This window comes from Ursus arctos, unplaced genomic scaffold (genome assembly GCF_023065955.2).
Source record: "Ursus arctos isolate Adak ecotype North America unplaced genomic scaffold, UrsArc2.0 scaffold_15, whole genome shotgun sequence".
Taxonomy (NCBI): Eukaryota; Metazoa; Chordata; class Mammalia; order Carnivora; family Ursidae; genus Ursus; species Ursus arctos.
Window position 1 is genome coordinate 25,765,742 of NW_026622819.1, and position 23,635 is coordinate 25,789,376.

General features: G+C 45.0%; 1 protein-coding gene across 6 annotated transcripts in view; it reads right to left on the minus strand.

Moving 5' to 3' along the window:
* The window catches only part of ADAMTS12 (ADAM metallopeptidase with thrombospondin type 1 motif 12), a 292,638-nt gene that overhangs the window by 55,185 nt on the left and 213,818 nt on the right, over positions 1 to 23,635 (minus strand). For all 6 annotated transcript variants that reach the window (XM_044387013.3, XM_026506767.4, XM_048224412.2 and 3 more), the window contains 4 exons: positions 20,894 to 21,027; positions 13,971 to 14,091; positions 4,625 to 4,869; positions 2,741 to 2,879 (listed from right to left, as the gene is read on the minus strand). In XM_044387013.3, coding sequence (XP_044242948.2) covers positions 2,741 to 2,879; positions 4,625 to 4,869; positions 13,971 to 14,091; positions 20,894 to 21,027 — 639 coding nt within the window. The remainder of the gene's footprint in view (positions 1 to 2,740; positions 2,880 to 4,624; positions 4,870 to 13,970; positions 14,092 to 20,893; positions 21,028 to 23,635) is intronic.

Here is a 23,635-nt window from a genome sequence, read left to right on the forward strand (position 1 = left end):
CACTGTCACTCAAACAGGCAGTGCGACTGAGATTAGGGTGAGCAAATGGACACTGTGACAGCTCCCTGGTATTTCCTGTTAAGGTTTAATAACCAGGATGACATTTGCCCAAGCGGGCTGAGGATCAGACTATATCAAAACCAAATCCCTGATTCACATTTGGTAAGGACGTTTCATTTCCCAGCTAAGAGGAGCCTGCTTTCCGATGACTGCACAAATCAACCATTTACCTTGTATTCCTATGCTCTGAAATATTGCCTGTGTCATGCAAAGAATTCACTCCACGCTGAAACAGAAAAGGGGGGGGCGGGTGTTCTCCTGTTTTGTGGAGGACCCCTGCACAGTCTGGACTGGCTGAGTTTTCCCTCTTGGTGTCCCAGGACAAACAACTGAACCTTCCAGCTTACACCTGTACTTCGCTGAAAGAAGTAAGAACTGGAAAAAGTATTTGTGACTACAGTCCCCACGATCTCATTTTCCTCGCAACTGCTCCTCAGGGAAATATTTTTCATGGAACTGATTTTCTGCTTAAATTGCTTGAGCTCCTTGGCCAGCCCAGCCCCCCGGGGCAGGACATCTGGAAATGCTAGCCGCAGCCGTGGTAACACCACCGACACTAACCCCACCACTGACATTAGCCCCACTGCCAGCTGCTGCCACACATCCCACCTTTGTCCCTAATGGATCTCCAGAGGTTTAGAATTTTCAAAACATCACACCTTTTGAGATGAACATGATCCCTGGGATTTCTAAAAGGCGACCCTTGGTTTCCGTACTGAAGGAGGGAAAGAAGGAAGTTGGTAATACAAGCGTCGTTTATTAGCTTCATGGTGCGTGACTCCATGCCCATTGCTGGATCTCCTTCCAGGACTACTTTCTGGCGCAGGGAGAGGGGATGGGGACGGGGTGGGGGCAGGTGGATGAGTGGTGCAGAGACGCAGGATGTGAGAGAGAAGCCCATGGGGGAGTAGACTGGGTTCTTCTGAACCATTCACCCCTTTACTTTCACTCCCTTGGCTCCATCGCTGAATCGGACACCTTACCCTGGTGTGGCCCTAGTTTATAGGCAGTAGTGACAGGCTCAAGGCAGAAAGTTCCAGAACAGACTTGGACACAATCCGAAAGGCAAGACAGAGGCAGAGGGCTTTTCATCTGGTACTACTATTAAAGCCCCTCAAACGAGTAAAGAGCCCCAAGTACCTGACAGGCCCGCACCCTGCCCTCCCAGGCCTCAGAGAATTTCATCTAGCCTGCAGCAGAGAGAGCCAGTGCCGCACAGATGTCCCTGTGCTTGTCCACAGTGTCTGGCTTCTCTCTGCAGTCAACTGTACCCAGAGGACTAAGGCCAACCAACGAAAGGTGAGCAGAAATGATCTGTGTTACCACCAGGCCAAAGCCCCTAATAAGAGCCAGTCTGGGGTGCCTGGGTGGCTCAGTTGGTTAAGCATCTGCCTTCGGCTCAGGTCATGATCCCGGGATCCTGGGATCGAGTCCTGCATCAGGCTCCCTGCTCAGTAGGGAGCCTGCTTCTCCCTCTCTCTCTGCCCTCTCTCCCTGCTCGTGCTCCGTCTCTCTCTTGCTGTCTCTCAAGTAAATAAACAAAATCTTAAAAACAAAACAAAACAAAACAAAAACCAGTCTGCCTCTTCCAATTCTTTCTTCTCCTGTGGGGCACACTGAGAGCCACAACTTTCAGATGTCTTAGCTCCAAGACAAAGCTGGGCCACCCAACCTGCATCAGACTTAGAATGGGTTAGAAATAAACATACATTGTGTTCAATTCCTGAGATTTTGATTTCTTTGTTACTGTAGCAGAACTTAGTCCATCCTGGGCGCCTGGGTGGCTCAGTCGGTTAAGCATCCAGCTCTTGATTCAGCTCAGGTCGTGACCTCAGGGTTGTGAGATCAAGCCCCATATTGGGCTCCATGCTCAGTGGGGAGCCTGCTTAAGATTCTCTCCCTCCCTCTCCCTCTGCCCCTCCTCCCTCTCTCTCTCTAATAAATAAATCTTAAAAAAAAAAAAAGAACTTATTCCATCCTGGCATACTTAACAGCAAGGAATCTCTCCAATGCTCGATTTCATGAGCGAAAACTACTCTCCTCATAGATACAAATACTTGGTAAACTGGAGACAGGAAAAAGAACAACAGGTGGGAATCAGGAGAGCTTGTAAGGGTTTGGATTTGGCCTTGTTTGCAGTCTGCTCTGGGTGGGTTGTTTGACTTTTGTAGAAGTCAGGTCCTCAAGCCAGGCTTTTAAGTGTTTCTGTTTTGCTTTAAAACACATGAAATACTACGCTGTATACTTGAAAGTTGCTAAGAGAGCAGATCTTAAATGAGTGTTCTCAGCACACTCAAAAAGGTAACTATGTGGCGTGATGGGTGTGTTGGCTGATCTTATTGTGGTAAACATTTCACAATACACGTGTACCAAATGGTCAGTTGTACACCCGAAACTTACACAGTGTTATGAGTCGGTTATAGCTCAATAAAGCTGAAAACAAAACAAAACAAGACATGTAACACTTTTTCAAACAAAACCTTTCATGAGGGACAGTATAAAGGGAGAGCTGCCCCTCTCTGTAGACCATGAGCAGCATATTCGCTCCCACGGAGGCCCCGGCCATGTTTGTGGAAGCCCACAGACCTCTGCGCACAGAGTAGGAACCACTGGCTCAGGTCGCCTCCACGGCCCCTTGTGAAGCGGACACGGATTCACAGACGCGGCAGCTGTGGCTCACCTGTCCCACATGTTACACTGCACTCGGTCCAGCGGCCATACTGCCAGAAGTACCCCAGTTTTTCCACGTCATTGTCAAGGCCGTCTTTCCGGATTGTGTACTCGTACTTGATGCCAGGGTTAGTCACCTGGAACAGAAGCTAAAAGGCAAAAGAGGGGTGACGTCGCTGTCATGACTTGATACCACAGAACTGTGCTCTGTGACAACACTACAGAGCGCCCTTTCTCTGAGTCACGAAGGCACGCACTGGAGCAAATGCCAGTAAATGAACACATTGCCACCTCTGCCTCTACGTCCACTGATACATCGATCTGTATCTGTATCTGTATCTGTATCTGTATCTATCTATATCTGTGTCTTTACCTGTCTCTACCTCATCTCCATTCAATGATTTCTTGACTGAAATCCCACAGAGGTCTCATCGTACGGAAACTGCTCTGAGGGAATGGGAGGGTGTCTCTTCCAACAACAGACTGGTGGGTCTCCTTGTGCTCTTGTGAACTTGCTAACTTGGTTATTACAGGTAAGTTAATCTTTTTGCACCTTTGTTTCCTCATTTACAGAGTGAGGATAGTAACAGCATGACAAATAGAGGTGTTGTGGGAGTTCAGTAAGTTAATAAACATACAGGGTTTGCTATGAATAGAATAGTGCCTGGCACATAGTTCACAATCTATAAACACTGACATTTATGACTGTTGTTGCTGTTGTTTTATGATACTCTCCTCTAGCTCTCAGGCTGGTTAGTTCCTTTAAAGCATAGTGTTCTGGGGTAGAAATGGTCATGGGCTTTAGCCAAGGCTTACCACTCTTGGGGCCTTCCCCTCACTTCCCTCTCCTGCAGGCAATCTACTTATCACACGTTTATTGATTTTTTAAAAAGATTTTATCTATTTATTTATTCGAGAGAGAGAGAGAGAGACAGAAAGAGCATGTGAGAGGGGCAAGGGGCAAAGGGAGAAAGAAAGAATCCCAAGCGGACTCTATGCTGAGCACAGAGCCCAACATGAGACCTGAACTCATGACCCTGAGATCATGACCTGAGCAGAAGCCAAGAGTCAGACACTCAATTGACTGAGCCACCCAGCTGCCCCTGACCACATGTTTAAAATGGATTCATCTTAAACTTGGAGGTGATGGGCTGGTTGCTCCTCGGGATCGGGGTTCCCATATATAAACCCCTCACCACGTGGGCAGGTAGATGTCATGTCTGTAGACGTTGAAGAATCACAGCTGTCAAGGCTTGATCTCTGGCTTTTGTGAGCTCTGATCTCTGGCTCTGGAATCGTCTCCCTCTAACTTCTGAATATGGTTAGATCTGACTCTTTTGGGCCATCGTCATCCCCAGCCTGCCTTGTCTCTACTGGTATAATGATTCCACTCTTTCTCTATGGTTCCTTGACAACATGAAAGATGGATCAATTGGGCCTTTAAGGTGCACATACTACATTCTAACCCCCTCCTCCCCTAAGAGTTTCACAAGGTCAAACCTCCTGCCTAAGAACCACATGGTAACATATGAAAAAACCATGTCACTCCACCACCACTGCTGGAAAATCATGCCAGACTGACATCGACTGACAGCATCCTTTTTACACCTGAGAAACAATCACCCTCAAATAAACAGCCTATGTCAATCATAGGAAGCTGAACTCAAAACTCCCAACAGATGACTTCAGGGCCCCCAGCACTTCATTACTGGGATTTCAGCAACTTCTAGGCAATAAAGGATTAACAGCACAATGTAGTATCTTGCTTTCCTCCCTGCTCCTTGTTAGAAGAAGTTTTAAGTGTCCTAAATTAGTGCCCCCTAGCAAACACCTTGGAAATCAGACAGGCCCTAACGAATATACACATCGGCCGTTGCCTCTGCTTCTGCATTACCTGGATCCACACCGACTCATTGGTGGGACCCGTGGCCATCAGTCTCTCCAGGTCTCCTTTCCTGTCATATTGGAAGATGGTCCCCGCCAGCTTGTAGTTCCCATTCCACTGGATAATGAATCCTCCATTGAGGTAATATTTTTGGGGGTCTTCACTCCTGATGGCCAAAAAGTTTCCAGCTCCTTCAACCTCCATTACTCGTATGTCCCTTGCTCCTTTTGGAATCAGGCCGATGTCAACATAACCTAAGGAGAGAAGACACAATAGTGAAAGAGGCCCTCTAGCTTAGCTGAACACTACCTTTTTCTGACCCATCGCCCATCGCCATTGTGTAGTGCCCTTGCCTTCCTCCTGGCTGGTCCCTGGGGTGAGCAGACGCACTCGTCATGGGGAATTGTAAAGAGATTGGCCAGGAGCAGAATTCCCAGGAGCTCTGTGACTCAGGATGCACATAGTTTTGTGAGAAGAGGTGAAATAAATGCAGATTGGACTCTGAAGCATTTGTGGTTGATCCAGGATTGACTTTTCTGTGATTTTAAGTTGATAGTTCAAAAACGTACAGCCCCTAACTAGCATCCCATTAGCATCTCTGCTCCCCCATTTGTTGCTATCAGATGAATCTTCTTCAACATTGCGCTGGATACACCCTTCTGCTCATTCGTCCTCACTGCCTGCCCATTAAAGATAGACGCTTAGAAATAATCTAATCATAGCTTAAATTCATTAGGAGAATCCCTGAGGGAATCTTGGATTGATTTGCCACCTGGTGCTCTTGAACATAGCTCGTGATGAGAAACTCAGCTCTGAGCACAGCTTTTTATATTGCTGGACTGTTCTATTCATTAGACAGGTTTTTTTCTTATTTTTTAATGTTTTGCTGAAATATGAGCTTGCATTCTACTTTCCTGAAAAAGCACAGAGGGCATCCATTTAAAGATGATGATCGGTTCTAGCTGTAGCGCTACCCTTATTTACTGGTTGTCATGGCGGGAGACACGCTGGGGACAAAAGGAATTAACATATAATGGCTTCCTTCCTTTGGCAGACTCCGTGCCAAGCACTTCATGCATTTGTCCTATTTGTGCTTCCTAAGAACCATCACCTCATAAATGTGACAGAATGGAAAGAACATGGGCTTTGGGGGATGGCATGCGAGCATGCAGGGACAGGGGGACAGAACACGTGAGTCCTAGTTTCTGCATCACCTTGAATGAGCTCTATGGTGTTCACTGACTTATTTAACTTCTTTGAATGTCATCTGCACAATGAAGGGGCTCCAACGAGATGATGTCCGACATCCCTCACAACTCCAATATGCAATTATTTTTCTCTTTTCTAAGCAAAACATTCTTTGTTCTTTTAAGCTTTCCATACAAATGTTGGCTTTAAGACCCTGATCTTCCTGGTCATTTTGCACTGGAGAGACATTCGGCTTTTCAGCCATAAGCAAATCTTTGTCTCTGTTACCTGGAAGTACCTTGACTGTTACCCCTCCCTCAGACACTACAGTCACGGGGGGTCCTCGGAGCTCAAATCCTAGGGCTGGCCAGCAAGTACGATTTGCTCTGAAGCTCAGGCCACAACCTCAGCTCCAGTTTTCAAACTGGCAGCTCCCATCCAGCAAGACCAAAATGCAGGTCTTGTAGTATTTGATGAAATTCCATTTGGCACTCACAAGACTTGCCTGAAATAGCTGATATAAACTACAAATTTTTAAAAAAAGATTTTATTTATTTATTTGAGAGAAAGAAAGCAAGCGAGGGAGAATATGAACAGGGAGGGGGAGAGGGAGAGGGAGAGAGAATCTTCAGCGGATTCTATGTTGAGCATGGAGCCCAGTGCAGGGCTCAATCTCACGACCCTGAGATCATGACCTGAGCTGAGATCAAGAGTCAGACACTCAACCAACTGTGCCACCCAGGTGCCCTAAACTACAAATTTATAACTAGCTCAGGGAAAATATTTATCATGTGTAATTCAGGCTAATGCAGTTTTCTGAAATGCCTTTGGAGTGTTGCAACCTGCAGCCACTTTCTGACTTGGGATGTCAAGTGCCTTCTCATAGCAGAACTCATGCAGGAAAATCAACTGGCATCAAATACTGTGCCGACCGCCTTATCTCCTTTGTTTACAGACAAACAACAAAACAAGCCCCCAAAACAATGAGAACCAGATGGAAAAAAATCCAGAAGAGTTTGCTTTTTATCTTTCACTTAAGAGAGAAAATCCAAAATTAGAAATGTGTATCATGGAAGATTCTGCCAAATTCAAAGTGGAGGTACATCAAATTAGAATAAAAGCTTTCAGTGACTATAAGTGCTGCTTCTGAACAGTTTACAGACAGAAGATGTAAATTGAGACAGAACATTTAGCCATTAGCAAAAGTAATGCACATTTGTAATACATATTTGCAAAAGAATATCAAGGGGGAGCCAAAAAATAAAATTATGGTGATATGGAGTTCAAAAGAACCACAATATATCCACCAGACTCCTTTGCACATGACAAAAAAGCCCACACTCGAGACGAGTATAAAATGAAAAGTAAAAATTTCAGTTTTCCTTCATCCCCAGTCCTGTGTTCCAAAGACAACTACAGTGAATAGTTTATGGGATTCTCATCCAAAACTTTTGTCTGCATGTATAAGCATATATACATATAATTTCTTAAACAAGTGGGATCATATTACATGAGCTATTCCAACTATTGCTTTTTAAATTTAATATACCTTACATATCTTTCCATATTTTTTGAGCATTTCAGCAACTACAAAAATGACAGAAACCCATTTATTTAACCAATCTGCTATTAAGGGACATTTAATTGGAAAGGATTGGCTACAAACCTTCCTGCTTACCAAATGAGAAAACAGAGTTCCCACGAGAGGAACATCACACACCTAGGTGGAAAGTACATATACCTATATCCAGGGTTTGCTAACTAACTCTTAAAATAGCAGTTTTAATAAAAAATGTGGTTGGTAGAAAGAGATTTTAAAAAATCCTCCTGAATATCTTAGCCTCAAGGGTCTTCTTTATAGAAATGAGAATCCTATTAAAAAGTAAGGATGGAAAGTTTCTGAGACATTGATTCTGTGTCAAAGGGAGCTTTTCAGGGTTGGTAAGATTATCTCCAAAGTGTTAAGAATGGTGAATTTTTCATTCAGAAAATTGCTTCTCTCCCACCTTCCCTAGAAAACATTAGTCATTTGCACCAGACGGGGGCAATACTGGGAAAATTGGGGGAAGTAAGAAAATGTAATCTTGACCTCAAAGAAGGAGTCTGGGGCCATGGAGACTCACCTGCAGAAAACATCCCATCACCGAGTCCTGAGCCCCTCGAGCTGAAGGAATACTCAGGGCTTCTGGTGATGAAACAGAAGACCGGCCTCACTTCGGAAGCCATCATCGTTAAGAGCTACGATAGATCACTGGCGCTAAAGTGCATCTTATCCAACTGTTCTTTGTAATTCACAAAAAAGGACTTACCCAGTAGCATATTTGGTTTGGTTTCTAGGCTGTCGCATCTAATAAAAATGTGCTCATAAAGAGGTCATACTATTAACCCCAGACATCTTTTCAAAGCTCATCTTCTTAGAAAGATTTATGCTGTCAGTTTGCGGTGAGCAAAACAATCCTCACTGCAGGCCCAAATCTCATGGTTTAATGAGAGGAGGCTCCTGGGAAAGGCCAGTCCATGTCCTGATGCTTGTCTTGACAGCAATGACACGTCAATGTCAAGTTCAGGTACAACCTTCCATTTGACCCTTTTCCAGATCAGAGTGAGGAAGAACTATGTACACGTAAATGTGTCCAGCAGATCTTTTGAGAAGTCCAACTGCCTTGTCCTAGATTGAGAGTTTTAGCTTCAATTATTTCAAAAAGCGGGCTGTAAGGGCACCAGAACCTTGACCCACCCAATCAGCAACCACAACCCTCTTGCTAGAGGCCAGGAGAAAGGAAACATAGAAAAGGGAAGAGATGTTGACAGGGGCCTCCTGACCCTAAAGGCACCTGGGACAAAGGGTGGCAGCCCGGAGCTCTCTTCATATGAAAAGTGTCAAGTGGAGTATCCAGTCCCTCTCCTTCCCTTCCTATTCCTTCCAGCCTGGGATTTCCTAGAAAACATGATCTAGGACACGCTCCAAATAAGGTGATATTCTGGATTCAAGGAAGCCACGCCCCTTCTTCTTATTATGCATTACCTTCTGCCTTGGGCTTTCTCTGAAATGTTTTCTTATAAGATTCTCATCCTGTCTCTGTGGACTCATCTCCTAGCACGGGGCTCCCCTGTCCCAGGCCGTTATGGATGTTGTTGGCAAACCAGTCTTCTGTGACACTGACCTCCTCATGTCATTCACCCACCTAAAATCAGAGCGAACCCCCTTCTCTCTTCAGCCAACAGCAAACAAACTGAACCCTGCAGTATAGCATAGAAGCAACTTTGAGTCACGAAGTCATGTCATTTGTTCCTAGAAGTGTCTCTTCCTTCTCACTGCCCAGATTTGTATCTCGACCTTGTGTGTACTGCCGCCACAGCCCCCCACCCTGTGTTGTGAGGTGTTCTCCATGGGTTCCATTCCTTCATGAGCTTCCTCATGTCACAGAGACTAAGAGGCCCCAAGAAAAAGTCCAGAATCTGCCTCATTATGGGATTAAGACAGCAATCTTAACATAACTGGAAACTGGTGTCAATTCCTAACTCTAGGTGAATTAAATCCAGCCGAGAAGATCAGTGGCAGAGACTAGGGAGCTGCAGCTAGAAGAACGAAGTAAACACACAGCCTCGGGAAGTGGGGCGGTACCCGGTGGTCAGGTTCGAGCATAATCCCAGGCAGTTGCTTCTTTCACTACATTCCAGGAATCTCCTAAAGATATGGATACCGGCAGCAGGTGTTTCTAGAAGAAACTTTCTGTACCCTTCCTCTGCTTTCTAGACTGCAGATTTTTTTTGACACGTTTAATCATGAAAATGAAATTGTGATGTGTATCAGAGGAAATTGAATTAATTTAAATATTATGCCAAGAGAGTTACAATAACTCCATGATGGGCATCAAACCCACTAACCAGATATGCAAATATATGTAATAATATTTAATAAGGTGAATTTTGTATGGTGACTGCTCTAGTTCCATAAAAAGGTTTTAAAGTAAAAGTCTGAGCACATTCTAGTTAATATTAAATAAAGGAAGTAGGAATAGAGGCTGGCAGTTTGGGCAGTGAGTTAAGTGATACAATTACCTGTACGGGAGTTCCAGGGCACTCAGAGAATGTGGTCCCTTATTCCCAGCAACAGAGGAAAGCAGCCGGTGTGAGCAAGACCAGGACCTGGTTTAGTGGTCACTGGGTCTGGCATTAGTCAAGTCTAGAGATGCCAAGCAAGCCCAGAAGTGGTTTTAGAAGTCAGTGATTTAGTGCAAGAGGCTAAAAACTGTCAAGTTTTAACATTTAAGACCATGGTAGGTGAATCGTACAGAATCAAGAAAATTAGGCAACAGGAAAAACAAAAACAAAAACAAAAACTCAAGGCTGAGGAGCTAGATGATAATGGGTCAACGTTCTAGGCCAAAGAGAGTGGGCTTCAAGAGTCTGGCATAAAGGTCAAGGTTCTGGGTAACAAGCCCAGGGTGCCCTTAGAGGAACAGAGCTTAATGCTCTACCAACTTCCTTCTGAACTCGGCTCCTCATTTAAGTTCTGCCTAAGGGCCATGTGGCAGAGTGGGACCCAGGCCTGTTACCTGGATGGCGTAAGGCAGGGAGGCAGTGGAAAGAGTCATGGTCTCATTCGTCTTTCTATCCCCCATGCCAAGCACACAATAGGTACTCAGTGTTTCTCAAGTAATAGAGTGAATGAATAAATGAATGAGTGATGATATCTGTACACAGTTCACCGTATTCTGGACCTAAGTTCTTTAATTCCAGACACTTCTATTCACAGTAACCATGGCACTATACCAACATGGTAATTCTTTTTTCTTTCTCCACAAGAGGAAATGGAAACTATTCTGGACGGTCTACAAGAAAGTGGGCCTTATGTTCCCCAAGTGTGACACGAACTAAAAGGCATATGCTGCCATGTAGCGCACGGCTCAAATCTACTAAATGACTTCCTCTCCACAGAGGCAGACAGGGACTTACTGGACCGCCCAAGAAGGCCATGGATAAAGACACCTTCTCCTGGAGACTCTGCCTAACTTCGACACTTAGATATCAACAAGCAAATGATCAGCCTTAGGGCTAAGGGCAGGGAGAAAATAAGAAATACCAGACAGGGTGGAAAGGGGCCTCAGAAGTGGAGGTCCAATGGGATGACCTCCCCATGGTCAATGGTTATCTAGATCAGCACCTGGCCTACTGCCTCCCAATTCCTTTTAATTCCACATCATCCATCATCCTTTCTCTTAGGAGCACTCACCAAACAAACAAACAAAAAACAACAACACAAAGCCAAGAAAAAAGGACTTGGCTAATATTTCACACTTCCATTGTCAAAGGGAGCAGCTGTTGGAGAGGAGGAGAAGCTGGGTCTGACCACCATGTGCATCTCTAATGCAAACTTCTCCACTTATACTTTTGTTTCATAGCACTCTGTTAAAAGAAAGCCACAAACCAAAGTAAGTAGGAAGGAAGGAGAACGCAAGCAGACACAGGATCAGTTAGGCCATGCAAGGTTTGAAAGAGGTTTGGATTCTTCTAGGTGACTGACTGCATGTCTCCATCATTTCCTAGTCACAGAGATGATCTTGCCTCAAGTGCTAGATGTACCTGTCGCCCAGGTTCGTTTTTTTTCTGGTGTTGTCTGATGGTTGCTAACTTCCCTCAGAAAGGAGACACTGGGCTTTCTCTCCAGGACGTGGCTGTGATAACAAGGCTCTGGAGATCTGACACGTAAGTGTGGGGGTAACGAAGTCATCTCCAGCTACAGCCCCCATGTAACTGACTGCAGAAACATATTTGCTCTGGAAGAATCCTCCATCAGAGCTCGCCACACATCACAAATTCTTGAAAGCAAATGCGGTGCCTTGACCAGGGAGATGAAGTTACAGTGTGAACCCCCGAGCCAATCACTTTATGGTGTATCTGGCTTTATTAGGCACACAGCAAAGATGGGATCAGCCTGGTGGGTATAAGGAACACAGACGACCCTGCTGGGTGTTAACAGAGTCCAGAGTGAGATCTGGCTGGACTTCCTCACTGTGCTGGGAGTAGCAGTGCCAGAGGGATTCGAGGCTCTCTCAGAATATGCACGGTCTAAAGTTGACACCTCACTCTGGGTGCCAAAAGCCATCAGAAGCCCTCTGGGAAGCAAATGAGAGAAGGAGAACTGAAAACCAAAGGCATGAGGGATGCCAAATGCTCAGTGCTGGACATGTGGCCGGAGGCATCAAGGTCTCTAAGCAGGGATAGAGGTGGGAGGGAGACTCAAGATGCTTCTGGTCTTTTCCTCACTCCCAAGAAACCAGAGTAGAGTCAAGAATCCAGAACTAAAGCCCACTTTCCTAAGGGCTTAGTTAAAAGGTTAAGTGGTGGAGATTCAAGAATGAACACTGCTTTTTAAAGGAGTTACCATAATGTTAGGAGCATAGCATATCTGAGGACGAAGATCTGAACCCCCACAGATAAACAAATATTGCTGAGATTAAATGTAGAAACATGATTTTAAGGGTGACTTCATAATCCACGTAAATGAGGTCATATCTAAATAAAGGAAAATATTTACATAGCAACTTTATAAGATTGGACAAATATTAGCAATCACAGGAGGCTTGAGCATAAGCCTAAGACACACTGGGTTATCACTCACATACCAAGTAAATAATACAAAGGATACATTTCATGCATACTAAAGCCATCAAATAGACAGACATAAAATATAGTCCTTCGGTGATAATTCTAAAGGGCAAGAGAAGCATTTCACTTTACAATTCAACTTTATTAGTTCAATAGTCAAAGATCAAAAACCTGGGATGAAATTAAACAAATTCAGGTCACCCACTGTGACGTGTCCTAGAGACCAACAGGGCATTTGAGCAATGCACCTGATACCCAAGGGCGTACCCAGTAACTTCACCCTGGCTGGTGAGCATGTCCAAGAGAGAGGCATTGCTTTGTCGGGACCCAGGAAAACGGTGGCCCACTGCATCTGGGAGTCCTTGTCACTTCCCGCCCTGGGTAACACTCCAGTGTAGACACTGCCCCTCTCTCCTCAGGCCCTACCTGAGGAGTGCACAGTGGACTCCCTACTCCCAGCACCTGCATTTCTTTGGAATCCAGAAAAATAACCACCTAACTGCCCCCTCCCCAAAGTAGCCTCAAGCAGTGACTAACCAAGTCGGCATCCACTGTCTCAGCTCCTTCACCCCTTGGATGGGAAAATTCCAATGTACCACTTCTACGCTGGCTCCTGTATAATGGTCCCTGGCTTAATGACACACCCTTTCTTGGCTCTCCTCCTTTCCCCGTTTCACTTCCTGAATGCCTACTGGTGTTTTCCAGGACCTCCTGACCCGCAAATAAATTCTTGGTTCCTGACTTCTCGTCTTAGGGTGTTTCTAGGAGCCTAAACTATGATACTCTGAGTTGTCTTCACTATCTCTGGGCCTCGCCTAGCCTCCTCGCAAGGCCCTTCAGCTGTCACTCACTGTTGCTGCCAAGGGACCGGCAGTTTTAACGGAAGACGGACATGCTTCATGGCTGATTCGGGGTGAAGGTGAGCTCTTCATTCCCGAGGATTATTAGTAGCCCAGAGCTGCACAAAGAAGAAACCTTGTGGAAGGTCATCATGGGAAAGGAACAGCAGAGCTTGGGTCAGGAGGGGTCGTCAGGTGGCAGCAGCCACCTGGGGCACCGTGGGGCAGTACGGGGTGGGACCCCTTTACTGGGAGAGATGGGAAAGAAGAGCCAGCCCAAGCCACCTTGCCTTGCCTCTCCTTTGTCCCTGAAAGTGCACTATGAGCCTTCTGCCTTGAAGCCCACGGCTGGCTTCTCTGCCCTCTCCCTTAGAGCCCGCCCTGTGTCTGCTTTTGATATCTGTCTCCCTCAGTTCGAGGTCATTCCTGGGCCAATGGCCTTCAGCCCTGGATGCTCTCCCAGGGATGACATTCATTCCCATTCCCGGGAACAGCCCCCAGGCGGTGGGAGACTTAGATTCCCGTGCAGTGGGAGACATACCGTAAATGCCTAGCAATCAGCCCCGTCCCTAAAACTGTCAGGGAGCCCTTATCCTTTTGTCGCGAAGACTACGTCTATGCGGAGTTCTCTGAAAGTTACAATCTGCTTTAAAACACAGCCATCAATCTTACCCTCCATTCTCAGTCCCCTGCCACTTCAATTATTTGTTCATTACCAGATCCTTCTTTCTGCTTAAACATCTTCTTCACGGTCTGGCAGGCAGAGCCGTCCCCAAGGCACACACCGCAGCGATCCTCCGTGGCATTGGAGCCGATCTCGTAGTCACAGCCGACGGTCTGTGGGGAAGAGAGGCTGAGGCGGGCTGACACGGACAGGGACCCCACACCTGCCTTCTCCTTTTCCCCTTCACTCTCAGTGAGATCGGGGCTGGGGACGGATACAGGAACCAACGGCTCCTGTCCCTGGGGGCAGCCACTGATGGTAAAGGGACTACCTGGTGAGAGGGGAAAGAGGGACACACTGAGGGGGTCTCCAGCTTCCGCAGAGTCACAGGCAGAATTGAGCACAGTACCAAGCATGTAACATTGAAAATGTCTTGGAATCAGAGTTGCTGGAGCAGTAAATCCCCTTCTGATGGGCAAACCTCAAGTCCCCTCGTCTCCAGGGAGAGTTCCCAGGGATGCTGGAGTTACTCGGCCTATCACGATCACTCCCTTTACACGCCTCACTGGGGCGACCTCTGCCTCCTGTCTGAGTACAGCTGGCGAACCAGCAGCCACGGAGGAGCTGGCTCAACGCTAACACTCCTGCAGGCCCCTGAGGGATGACGTCTGTGACCTGTGGACCATCACCAGGTGCTCTGGAGCCTCCTAAGACCCTGGCCCCCTCTGCACTTCACACGTAGCCACACGCATCCCAGCCATCGTGAGCTTTCTCCTATGAGCTGAGACTGACCTCGCCCGCGTGCTCTGGACCCGATCCCTTCCCAGGACTCTGCCCATCGGCCCTTCTCCATCACCTTCTTTCCCCACCATGGATCCTTCTCCTCAGCCAAGACTTTTCCACCTGAAAATCCCCATGCTGGAAAAGGGGAGCAATTACACTAGGTGTGTTCAGTAGCATCTGATACCAAAAAATCATGACACTTGGGCAGGAAGTCATGAAACACACGAGCCTCCCCTGGAGGTCTTAGCTGCTGGCTCTCCGGCCAAAGAGAGAGGGAGACCGGACCATACTCAGCTAGTCAGACCTCTCTGCTTGCAAAAAAGAATTGTGCCTATACAGTTTATTCTCTCCTTCAAGGATAATTCCTTTTCTTGTTTTATTTTTTATATTTCTAAGTTTGTGTTTTAATTCCAGTATAATTAACACACAGTCTCCTCTTAGTTTCCGTGTCCAATGTAGTGATTGGGCCCCTCCATAGAGTGGCCGGTGCGTGTCACGTTTCCTTCCTCATTTTAGAGCCAATTCAAATGACTGAAAGGAAGACCAGTCTGGGTTTTTACAGACACCCTCCCTCCACCAGCTGAACAGAGAATTAATGGTCGGTGACAGAGAATACCTCCATTCCTCAAACTGACTGTCTCTTCAAATCCAAGGATTGCGCTACGTGACTCAGCTGGGAAGAAAATAAAGTGCTAAGAGATTAAAAAAATTAATCATGCTAATCACAGTAAGAGAAAGAAACTGTCTGGATGTGTACTCAGTGGTCACAAGTAAAATGTCAGCCCTTCACAAGTGACATGTTTACGTCAAGCTCGAGCATACTCCGATAAGCCGATCTTTACAGATCGGACCCCCAGAGACTTTCTGCCTTCACTCATCTGGGATGAGCCAGGAAATCAGCTCCTCCGAGACAGTAATGGTAAAGTGTTTTTTCAAATTTCTACCAAAAGAGGATAGATACAGATGTGAAGAATAAAGGAAAGAAAGCCAGGAAAACAAATAACGCTGAGGCCATCTTTCTTCTCCAGCGATATCTGCCTGCATACTGGGGGCCGGAGGTGGGGGATGGGGAAGGGAGACGCGCAAATTCGATGTCCCACAGAATATTCAGGGGGGTCCTGTAGAGACTTCACCCCAACTGCTTCTCCCACCAGCAGCACCCAGCACGACCAGCACTGAGCTCAGTGTCTAACACAGGGCCTAGGCAGACATAAGCCAGTCTTCCCTGCTGCACATAAAACATAAGGGCTCTGAGGGGAAAGCAAACAGACGTCACTCTGCTTGTTCACGCCATGTGCTCTGACAAGAGGGCCCGAGACAATACTGTCTTTCTGCTTTCAACAGAACCAGAAGTGGCTCTCCTGCTGCTACCAAGTGTGGATAATGAGTCCAGCAAGGGTCTCCTCTGAAGGGACTCCTCACATGTCAGACTGCCACTCTAATGAGCAACATAAAAAAAAAAAAAAGGAAAAGAAAATCAGTTAAATTTCCCATTATATAATTTCTTTCTTTAAAAAACAGCTTTCTTGGGGCGCCTGGGCGGCTCAGTTGGTTAAGTGTCTGCCTTCGGCTCAGGTTATGATCCTGGGGTCTTGGGATCCAGCCCCAGATCCCCCATGGGGAGCCTGCTTCTTCCTCTCCCTCTGCCTGCTGCTCCCCCTGCTTACGTGCTCTCTCTCTCTGTCAAATAAATAAAACCTTTAAAAAAGAATACCTAAGGTACTTCTGTGAGTCCCATTTCCTCATCTTTAAAAAATAAGTAAATAAATAAAAAACAGCTTTATTGAGGCATAGCTGGTATATGAAATACAGTACACATTTAATGCAAACAGCTTGATGAGTTTGGATTTACACAAATACCTGTGAAACCATCACCACTACAATCGAGGTAATAGGCATACCCACCCCCTCCAAGAGTTCCCTCGTGACTCCTTCTGTGTGTGCTAAGCACATTTAATGGGGGATCCATGCTCTCAAAAATTTTTAAGTGCACAATACAGTATGTCAACTGTAGGCACCAGATCCACAGCGATGGCTAGGACTTTGCGTCTTGCCTCACTGAAACGTTGTACCCATTAAACAACAACTCTCCATGGTTCTCTCCCCTCGGCCCCTGTCAATCCCTGTTTTATTCTCAGCTTTTATGAGCCTGACTATTGTAGATTCTCACATAAGTAGAATCATGTGGCGTTTGTTCTTCTGTGACGGGCTTGTTTCACTTAGCCTAAGGTCCTCCAGGCTCATCCCTATTGTCACAGATGGCAGGATTTCCCTTTTTTCAAAAGCTGAATAATATTCCATACTATGTATACAACACGGGTATTCCACATTTTCTTTGTCCACTTGTCTGTTGATGGACACGTGGGTTGTTTCCATAGGTTGGCTGTTGGAAATAACGCTGCAATGAACACAGGAGTACAGGTATTTCTTCAAGATCCTGATTCCAATTCTTTTGGATACACACCTAGAAATCCCATGTCAGGGTCAGACGGTAGGTTCTATTTTTAATTTTTTGAGGAAACCTCCATATTGTTTTCTAGAATGGCTGCACGGTTGTACATTCCCACCAACAGTATACGGGGTCCCCATTTCTCTACATCTTCAGCAACTCTTATCTTTTGGTTTTTTGAATACAGCCATCCTAACAGGTGTGAGGGGACACCTTATTGTGGGTTTGATTTGTATTTCTGTGATATTTAATGATGTCAAGCACCTTTTCATATACTATTTGTATGTGTTTTCTGGAGAAACAGCTATTCAAGTCCTTCGCTCATTCTTCTAATCAGGTTCTTTGTTTTTCTGCTATTGAGTTGTACGAGTTTCTTACACATTTTAGATTTAACCCCCTGTCATATATATGGTTTGCAAATATGTTCTTTCATTATGTAGGTTGCCTTTTTATTCTGATGATTATGTCCTCTCGGTCAGAAGCGTCTCATCAATTCTTAACCCCGTCATGCAGACTGAAGAGGACACTACCTTGAGTATTAGAGAATTCAGGTTCCAGGCCTTCATCCAGGCCTCCAGCTCTGTTAGGGAATTATGCAATATGTATTCTTAGCAATTCTCATATTTTGCTTAAGAGTGAACACTGTTTTACTTTGTAAATTCTCAAGGGACTGAGAAGAACTGAAATGCCAGCCGGTGCCAAGACCTGATCCACCTGGAACGTCGGCACTGCTCTCTACAGCCCCTCGGCAGAGGCGGGCAACGGAAGTCTGCCCGGTTCTGAGATCGACTCGTTCTCAGCCGGTGAAACGGCAAGCATAATGACGGGGCAGAGTTATGCTTACCTGAGAAGAACAGGTAAATGATACGCCATTTGATAAAAAGAGACAGCAGCAATAATGCTGTCCTCGCAATAACTTTGAGAGTTAGGATCCGGCATTCTGGAGAGAGATGTGGCCCGGATAAAATGATAAAAGGAATGTTCAGCAAATCACTGAAATGGCCAAAATGGCCTGGAGGGACAGCAAAGAAGGTTCAGGACAGCTTCGGAGAGAAATGAGAGAGGGGGGTTCACGTAGGACAGGTAGGAAGACTGTCAGGCGAGGTGGCGGACTCAACTGAGATGCACAAAGTTGAATTTTTATTTTAAGATGTATACAGTAGGCTGAGCATAAAAGCAAAAAAGGGTTGATGGGTCCAGGGTCCTGGGGTGAGAGGCGGATAGAAGGCTAAGAGAACTCTGGGGCAGTTGATGTGACGGATCAGGGCACCCCGTCCACTTGGGAAGGAAGTGAAGCCAGAGCCATGCTGACAGGCAGAAAAGGAGAGAGCGGAGAACCTGAAGTCAAGAGCTGGCTCCCAGGAGAAAGGGCTGGGGGCAGGCGTGGGAGCACCTGCCCATAAGTTTACAAGCTTGTTCCATGTCATGCTTGTGATTTAAAACCGGGAGATGGCATCAAAACTCTAAGTTTAAATTCATATCTTTGGCAAACAAGCTTAAGAGTTTAGTACAACTTTTTAAAAAATGGAGAAGGGCATCAATAGACAGTCACCTCCTAGAACAAATTCAGTTCCAATCAAGGCCTGGTGACTCTCTCGACAACAGAATCTGCAAATCTAATAGGCCAAAACAGTGGCAAATATCACATTTCAAAATAGACCGCTGAATATATGAATAAAAGCAAATTCAACGAATGTTTATGTGAAGATAAGCAAACATATTTTCATATTCACAAAGAAGATGGATTAGACGCTACATATTTCTTTTTCTGATGGTGTATCTTTTTATTTCGATATATGTTCAATGCCCTTTGAAAAAACTGTAGTAAATGAGTAAGAAGACTAATAAAGCTGAAAATAACCACAACCCGGATCCTTGGAAGGTAAATTGTATTTAGGCTATTAAGGTAAATTTGATTTGACATAATTTTTCCCCTTAAAAATGTGCTCAGTGTGGTAAAGAGAGAAAGTGGGTAATTATAGCTTCTAAAAAGCCCTAACTAGTTTCCAAGAAGAGGAAGTCAAGCTGAGAGATTCCAGCTCATTCTTTTAAGCTGATTTAATTGGTTTCAAGAGAGGCACCCAAGACCCCTTATGTTTTGTTCAAAACACCCGTGTTCTCCGTCATATGCTAAAGATACCATCTCCATGCTTGCAAAGGTGTTTAGGTCTAAGAGATAATTTTAGCATCACATTCATTTCTCAGTGATTAAGGTCTTCAACCCTAGCTGCATATGGCAATTACCTGGGAAGTTTTTAAAATGTCGGTGCCCAGGCCCTGAATCCCAGACGTTCTGAATCAACAGGTTTGAGGTAGAGTTCAGACATCACTAGTCTTTAAAAGCTCTTCAGATGATTCTAACAGTCAGCCAGGCCTGAGAACCACTGTTCTGGACAGTGATGGGCTGTTTTGGCCTGAATTAGCTAGATAAACCTCTTCCCACTCTGGAGAACAGATCTAACCTAAATATATATTATTTACTTTTGGCTCTTTGTAGCTACAGTGATGACTAGTAATGAGTCTGCAAGAGAATTTTGCTGAGTTCTTACAAATATAGAGTATGATTAAGACTTGCTTTTAACTCACTCACTCCCGGGAATTGTCATGTTGCCTCCTATGCTTTGGTCACCACTGGATAAGTCAATAGGCAAATTCAAGATGATAAATGTATCTTTCCAGGGCACTGAACCTTTATGGGCAGGACTTTCCATGGCAGCAGTTTAGTTCAGTGGGAAAAAAATTATGATAAACATTTACGAAAGGAAATAAAATGCATTAGAAGTTTATTGTGTGCCAGGGGCTCCGTTAGGGGCTTAACGTGTATGTCTTTATTTAACCTTTTTGACACTAACTAGGAAGATACACTAACATACCAATTTTAAGAAAAAGAAACTGAGTCTCAGCAAAATGTCCAGAGTTATACACTTGGTACACAACGGTCTTAAGTTCATATTCTAGAGCCTGAGTACTGACCATTATGCTTTCCTAACAGCTAATTAGAAGTTGCTAAATAACTTTTCCTTCACTGATCAAAAACACCTTTTCTTTAAACTGAGATTTATGCTTGGCTGTTGGATCACAAAACTTGTTCATCACTTCCTCTCAGACCAAACTGCAAGCACCGGAAAGGAATTCTTCAATGGCTGCCATATAAAAACACTGACAAATCAGGTCTCAGTCATTTTTAAAAAGGCGGAATTGATCAACGGAGTCAGTGTGGAAAAGTGAAACAGAGATCAGAAGACCTGGTGTGCGACCACCTGTCATGCCATCCCTCTTTCTAAGGTGGGTCATGCTGGTAACCAATGGGGAATTACACGTAAAAATGCTTTGCACGAAACACTATGCAAACTACTGTTAATTTCAGCTTTTTCTCAAGTTTAAGTACTCTGCTGGCAACTAACAGATGAAAAATTTAATACCACAAAAAATAATCAGAGTTGTCTCTTCCTAATAATTCCTCCTTTAATTTGGTTCTTCTTCAATGTGACCCTGTTCTATGCTTAAGATGGTATCACAGAGCACGTGATAAGTCAAGAAAGAAAGACCACAGCAGGAGGGAAAGCATTCAATTCCAAACTGTTGACTCTGATCGACACTGTAAAGTCCTGTTTCTCAGATCACATATAAAAACCAGATAACGTGCCAATGTCACAAAAGCAAAAGCCCACAACATCTGACTTCCCGAGTTAATAAAGATCATGATTTTATAAAATTGTAGATTAAGGAAACATACCCAATACCTTACATATGCCATTAATACAGACATTTCTGCTGTTGCCACCTTCAAAGCAAGGGGTACCGTCAATGACAGCATCCAGCATTTTCTCGGAAAACTGGCCATCTATGGGTCGGCAGTAGAGCTCACAAGGATGTGCTGGAGTGAAAAAGAGACAAATCCTTGCAAGTTAGCTTTTTTAGCTCAGCACCCTTCCTGCAGGACTTTTTTTGTATATACTACCCCCCAAGAGTCGTTTACCTAGAGATTCCCATCTTTCACCTTTCCTGTGACACATGCTGAAATGTAGGGTTTTTATTCTTTTTCCAGTTAAAGGGTTTTACAACAAATTAAATTGGGAAGATTGCTTTAAAATGCTATGCAATTTGTTATAAACGATGAGACCTTTTGATCAAACACTACACTGTGCTTGTAAAAATCTGGGGTTAACCTAGAAAAGAAGTAATAGAAACCAGAGCAGCAGGACTCCAGACAAGCACAGCACCTGGCCACCGCTTGCTGCAAAGTAAGTAGACCTCCAAGGAAGAGACAGCCCCTCCCATGGGGCCCGCTCTCTACTAACACCACCGCCACTATCATGACCCCACCGCCTGCAAATATTTTCCTTTATTCTCCTCAAGTCCAAGAAGTCCTTGGACACAGATTTACAAACACAGAGAAACAGAAAGCCTGATCTTTGGCTGAAGCTGAAGCCAACGAGCTCACCCTAACAGTCTATCCCATCATGCTGGGTCCTACAATAAATACATTCTAGGGTTCAATTTTCTACTCCCTTGTGAATGAGGATGGGGTGATTTCCAGCACAGGAACTGTTCTAAAGATTTACTTAATAAAATATGTACCTATACACAGGTAATCACAGTAACCAAAAGATAGATAACTTTGAAAACATAAATTGCCTTAAAAATTTTAATAAGTAACACTTGTATCTGATAAGAAGAACTCAAACAGTAATTTTCTTGTGAATGTTACATCTTGTTTTTTTTGAAATTGAGAAACTTGAGAATGTCTTTTTCAGAAAGGTCTTTCGTGGGGGGAATCTCTTTTGGATCTGTTTATTGGGGAAGCACTTGAGTTTCCTGGGGGTGTGACCAGCTGAGGGCTGGTCACAATGAGACCAGCCCATCAGCTGGGGCCGTGGGCCACGGACCCACCCAGTGTGGATGCGAATACAAATACCCAACGAACACAAAGCCAGAGCGCTCAACCCTAGGTATGGCTGCTCAAGAATGCAATGATCCATCTGGTAAAGAAATAAAAGTATAAAACACAAATATAACTAAGAGCAGAAGCTCCGGACAAACCTGAGATAGAGGTCAAGAGCATCTGTTTAGAGCTTAAAGGAGAAAGGTAAAAGCAAAGAAAGAATACTGACTGCTGTTATATAAAGAGCAATGGATAAGTTGTCTGAGGAAATGAGCAGAGTCAAAATGAGTCGGTGAGATTCCAGCACAAAGTGCCGATGGAAAAGGGCCAGAAGACTCCGGGGACAAAGCAAAAGTTGAGATTATTATAAACCCTCATTCCTGGCAGTGTGATGAGCTCTGTCACTGCCTGAACTGGAACGGAAGTACTTAGAGGGGGCCACCTGGGCGCAGCTCTGCTCTCCTGAAGACGGGGTCGTCCGACCAGGTGCACTGAGTCTGGGGACCATTTCACGAAACACGGGGCTATGAAGTAGAAGGACAGAGGCAGGGGAAACACTGTTAAGTAAGACTTTGATTGGAGCTTTAGAATTTGGATTTGAGGTTTTGAATTTGGACACATAAAGCACAAAGAGAAAGCAGCTCTGAATAATTTCGGAGCTTTTCTAAAGGAGTTGTCTGTTCCAGCCTGCAGGGAAGGGCCGGGACTAGAAGTGCCGAGGGTGTGAAATTTAAGAAGGTGCTCACTCCCAGGGGTTGTATAAATGGGTCCTCCCAGCAAGTAAACCCCCATCCAACAGCAAGTGTTGTACTGAATTCCAGAACGGTGGAGTTCCAGTGTTTGCCTCAGTTTTGCTCCCTCTGGGCTTGTGCTGTTTCACTCACTCCCTGGGGGAAAAACTATCCAGAGACTTCTGATGGTCTTGTGTATATGGTGAGTAATGAGGAATTTTGCTTAATAAAGTGACAGCCGATCTGCCGTTTGCACACTCTTTCCCAGACCTTGTGCTTCACAGCGGTTGTCTCTCGTTTTAAGAATCACAACCACGCTATGGTGTTAGTTCTTTTATTATCACCAGTTCATAGATCAGGCATAGAGAAATGAAGCTTCCCGAGACCTCACAGTGTGAGTAGCAGAGCTGAACCTGGTGCTTCAGCTTAGAGCCCACTCTACTAACCCCTAACCTACAGGCACAGAATTCTCTTTAACAAAACTCTCTCAAGTATCCACTCTCTATGTTAGTAGGCAATGCATTTATTTACCGACCCTGTCTGAGGTGCGAACTCGGGAGAATTCCAGCGGGACTCCATTTTAATATTCTCTCACGGGGCTGTAATACGGTGAGACTTGCCAGCCTCTGGAGCCACTGATCTCTACAGGGAGTGTATGGAAAAGTTCTAGCTCATGGAAGTCCAGTATTTCCTTGAGAAAGTTACTGAAGCTTTCTGTGACTCAGTTTCTTCATCTGAAAAGCGGGGATAATAATACCTACCTTGCAATGTACTTGGTGAGGGTTAAGACAGAGCTCGTATGTTGAGCACTTGGCATGGGGTCGAGTACACAGTAAGTGCTTGACAAATGGCAGTTATGATTGCTGTTT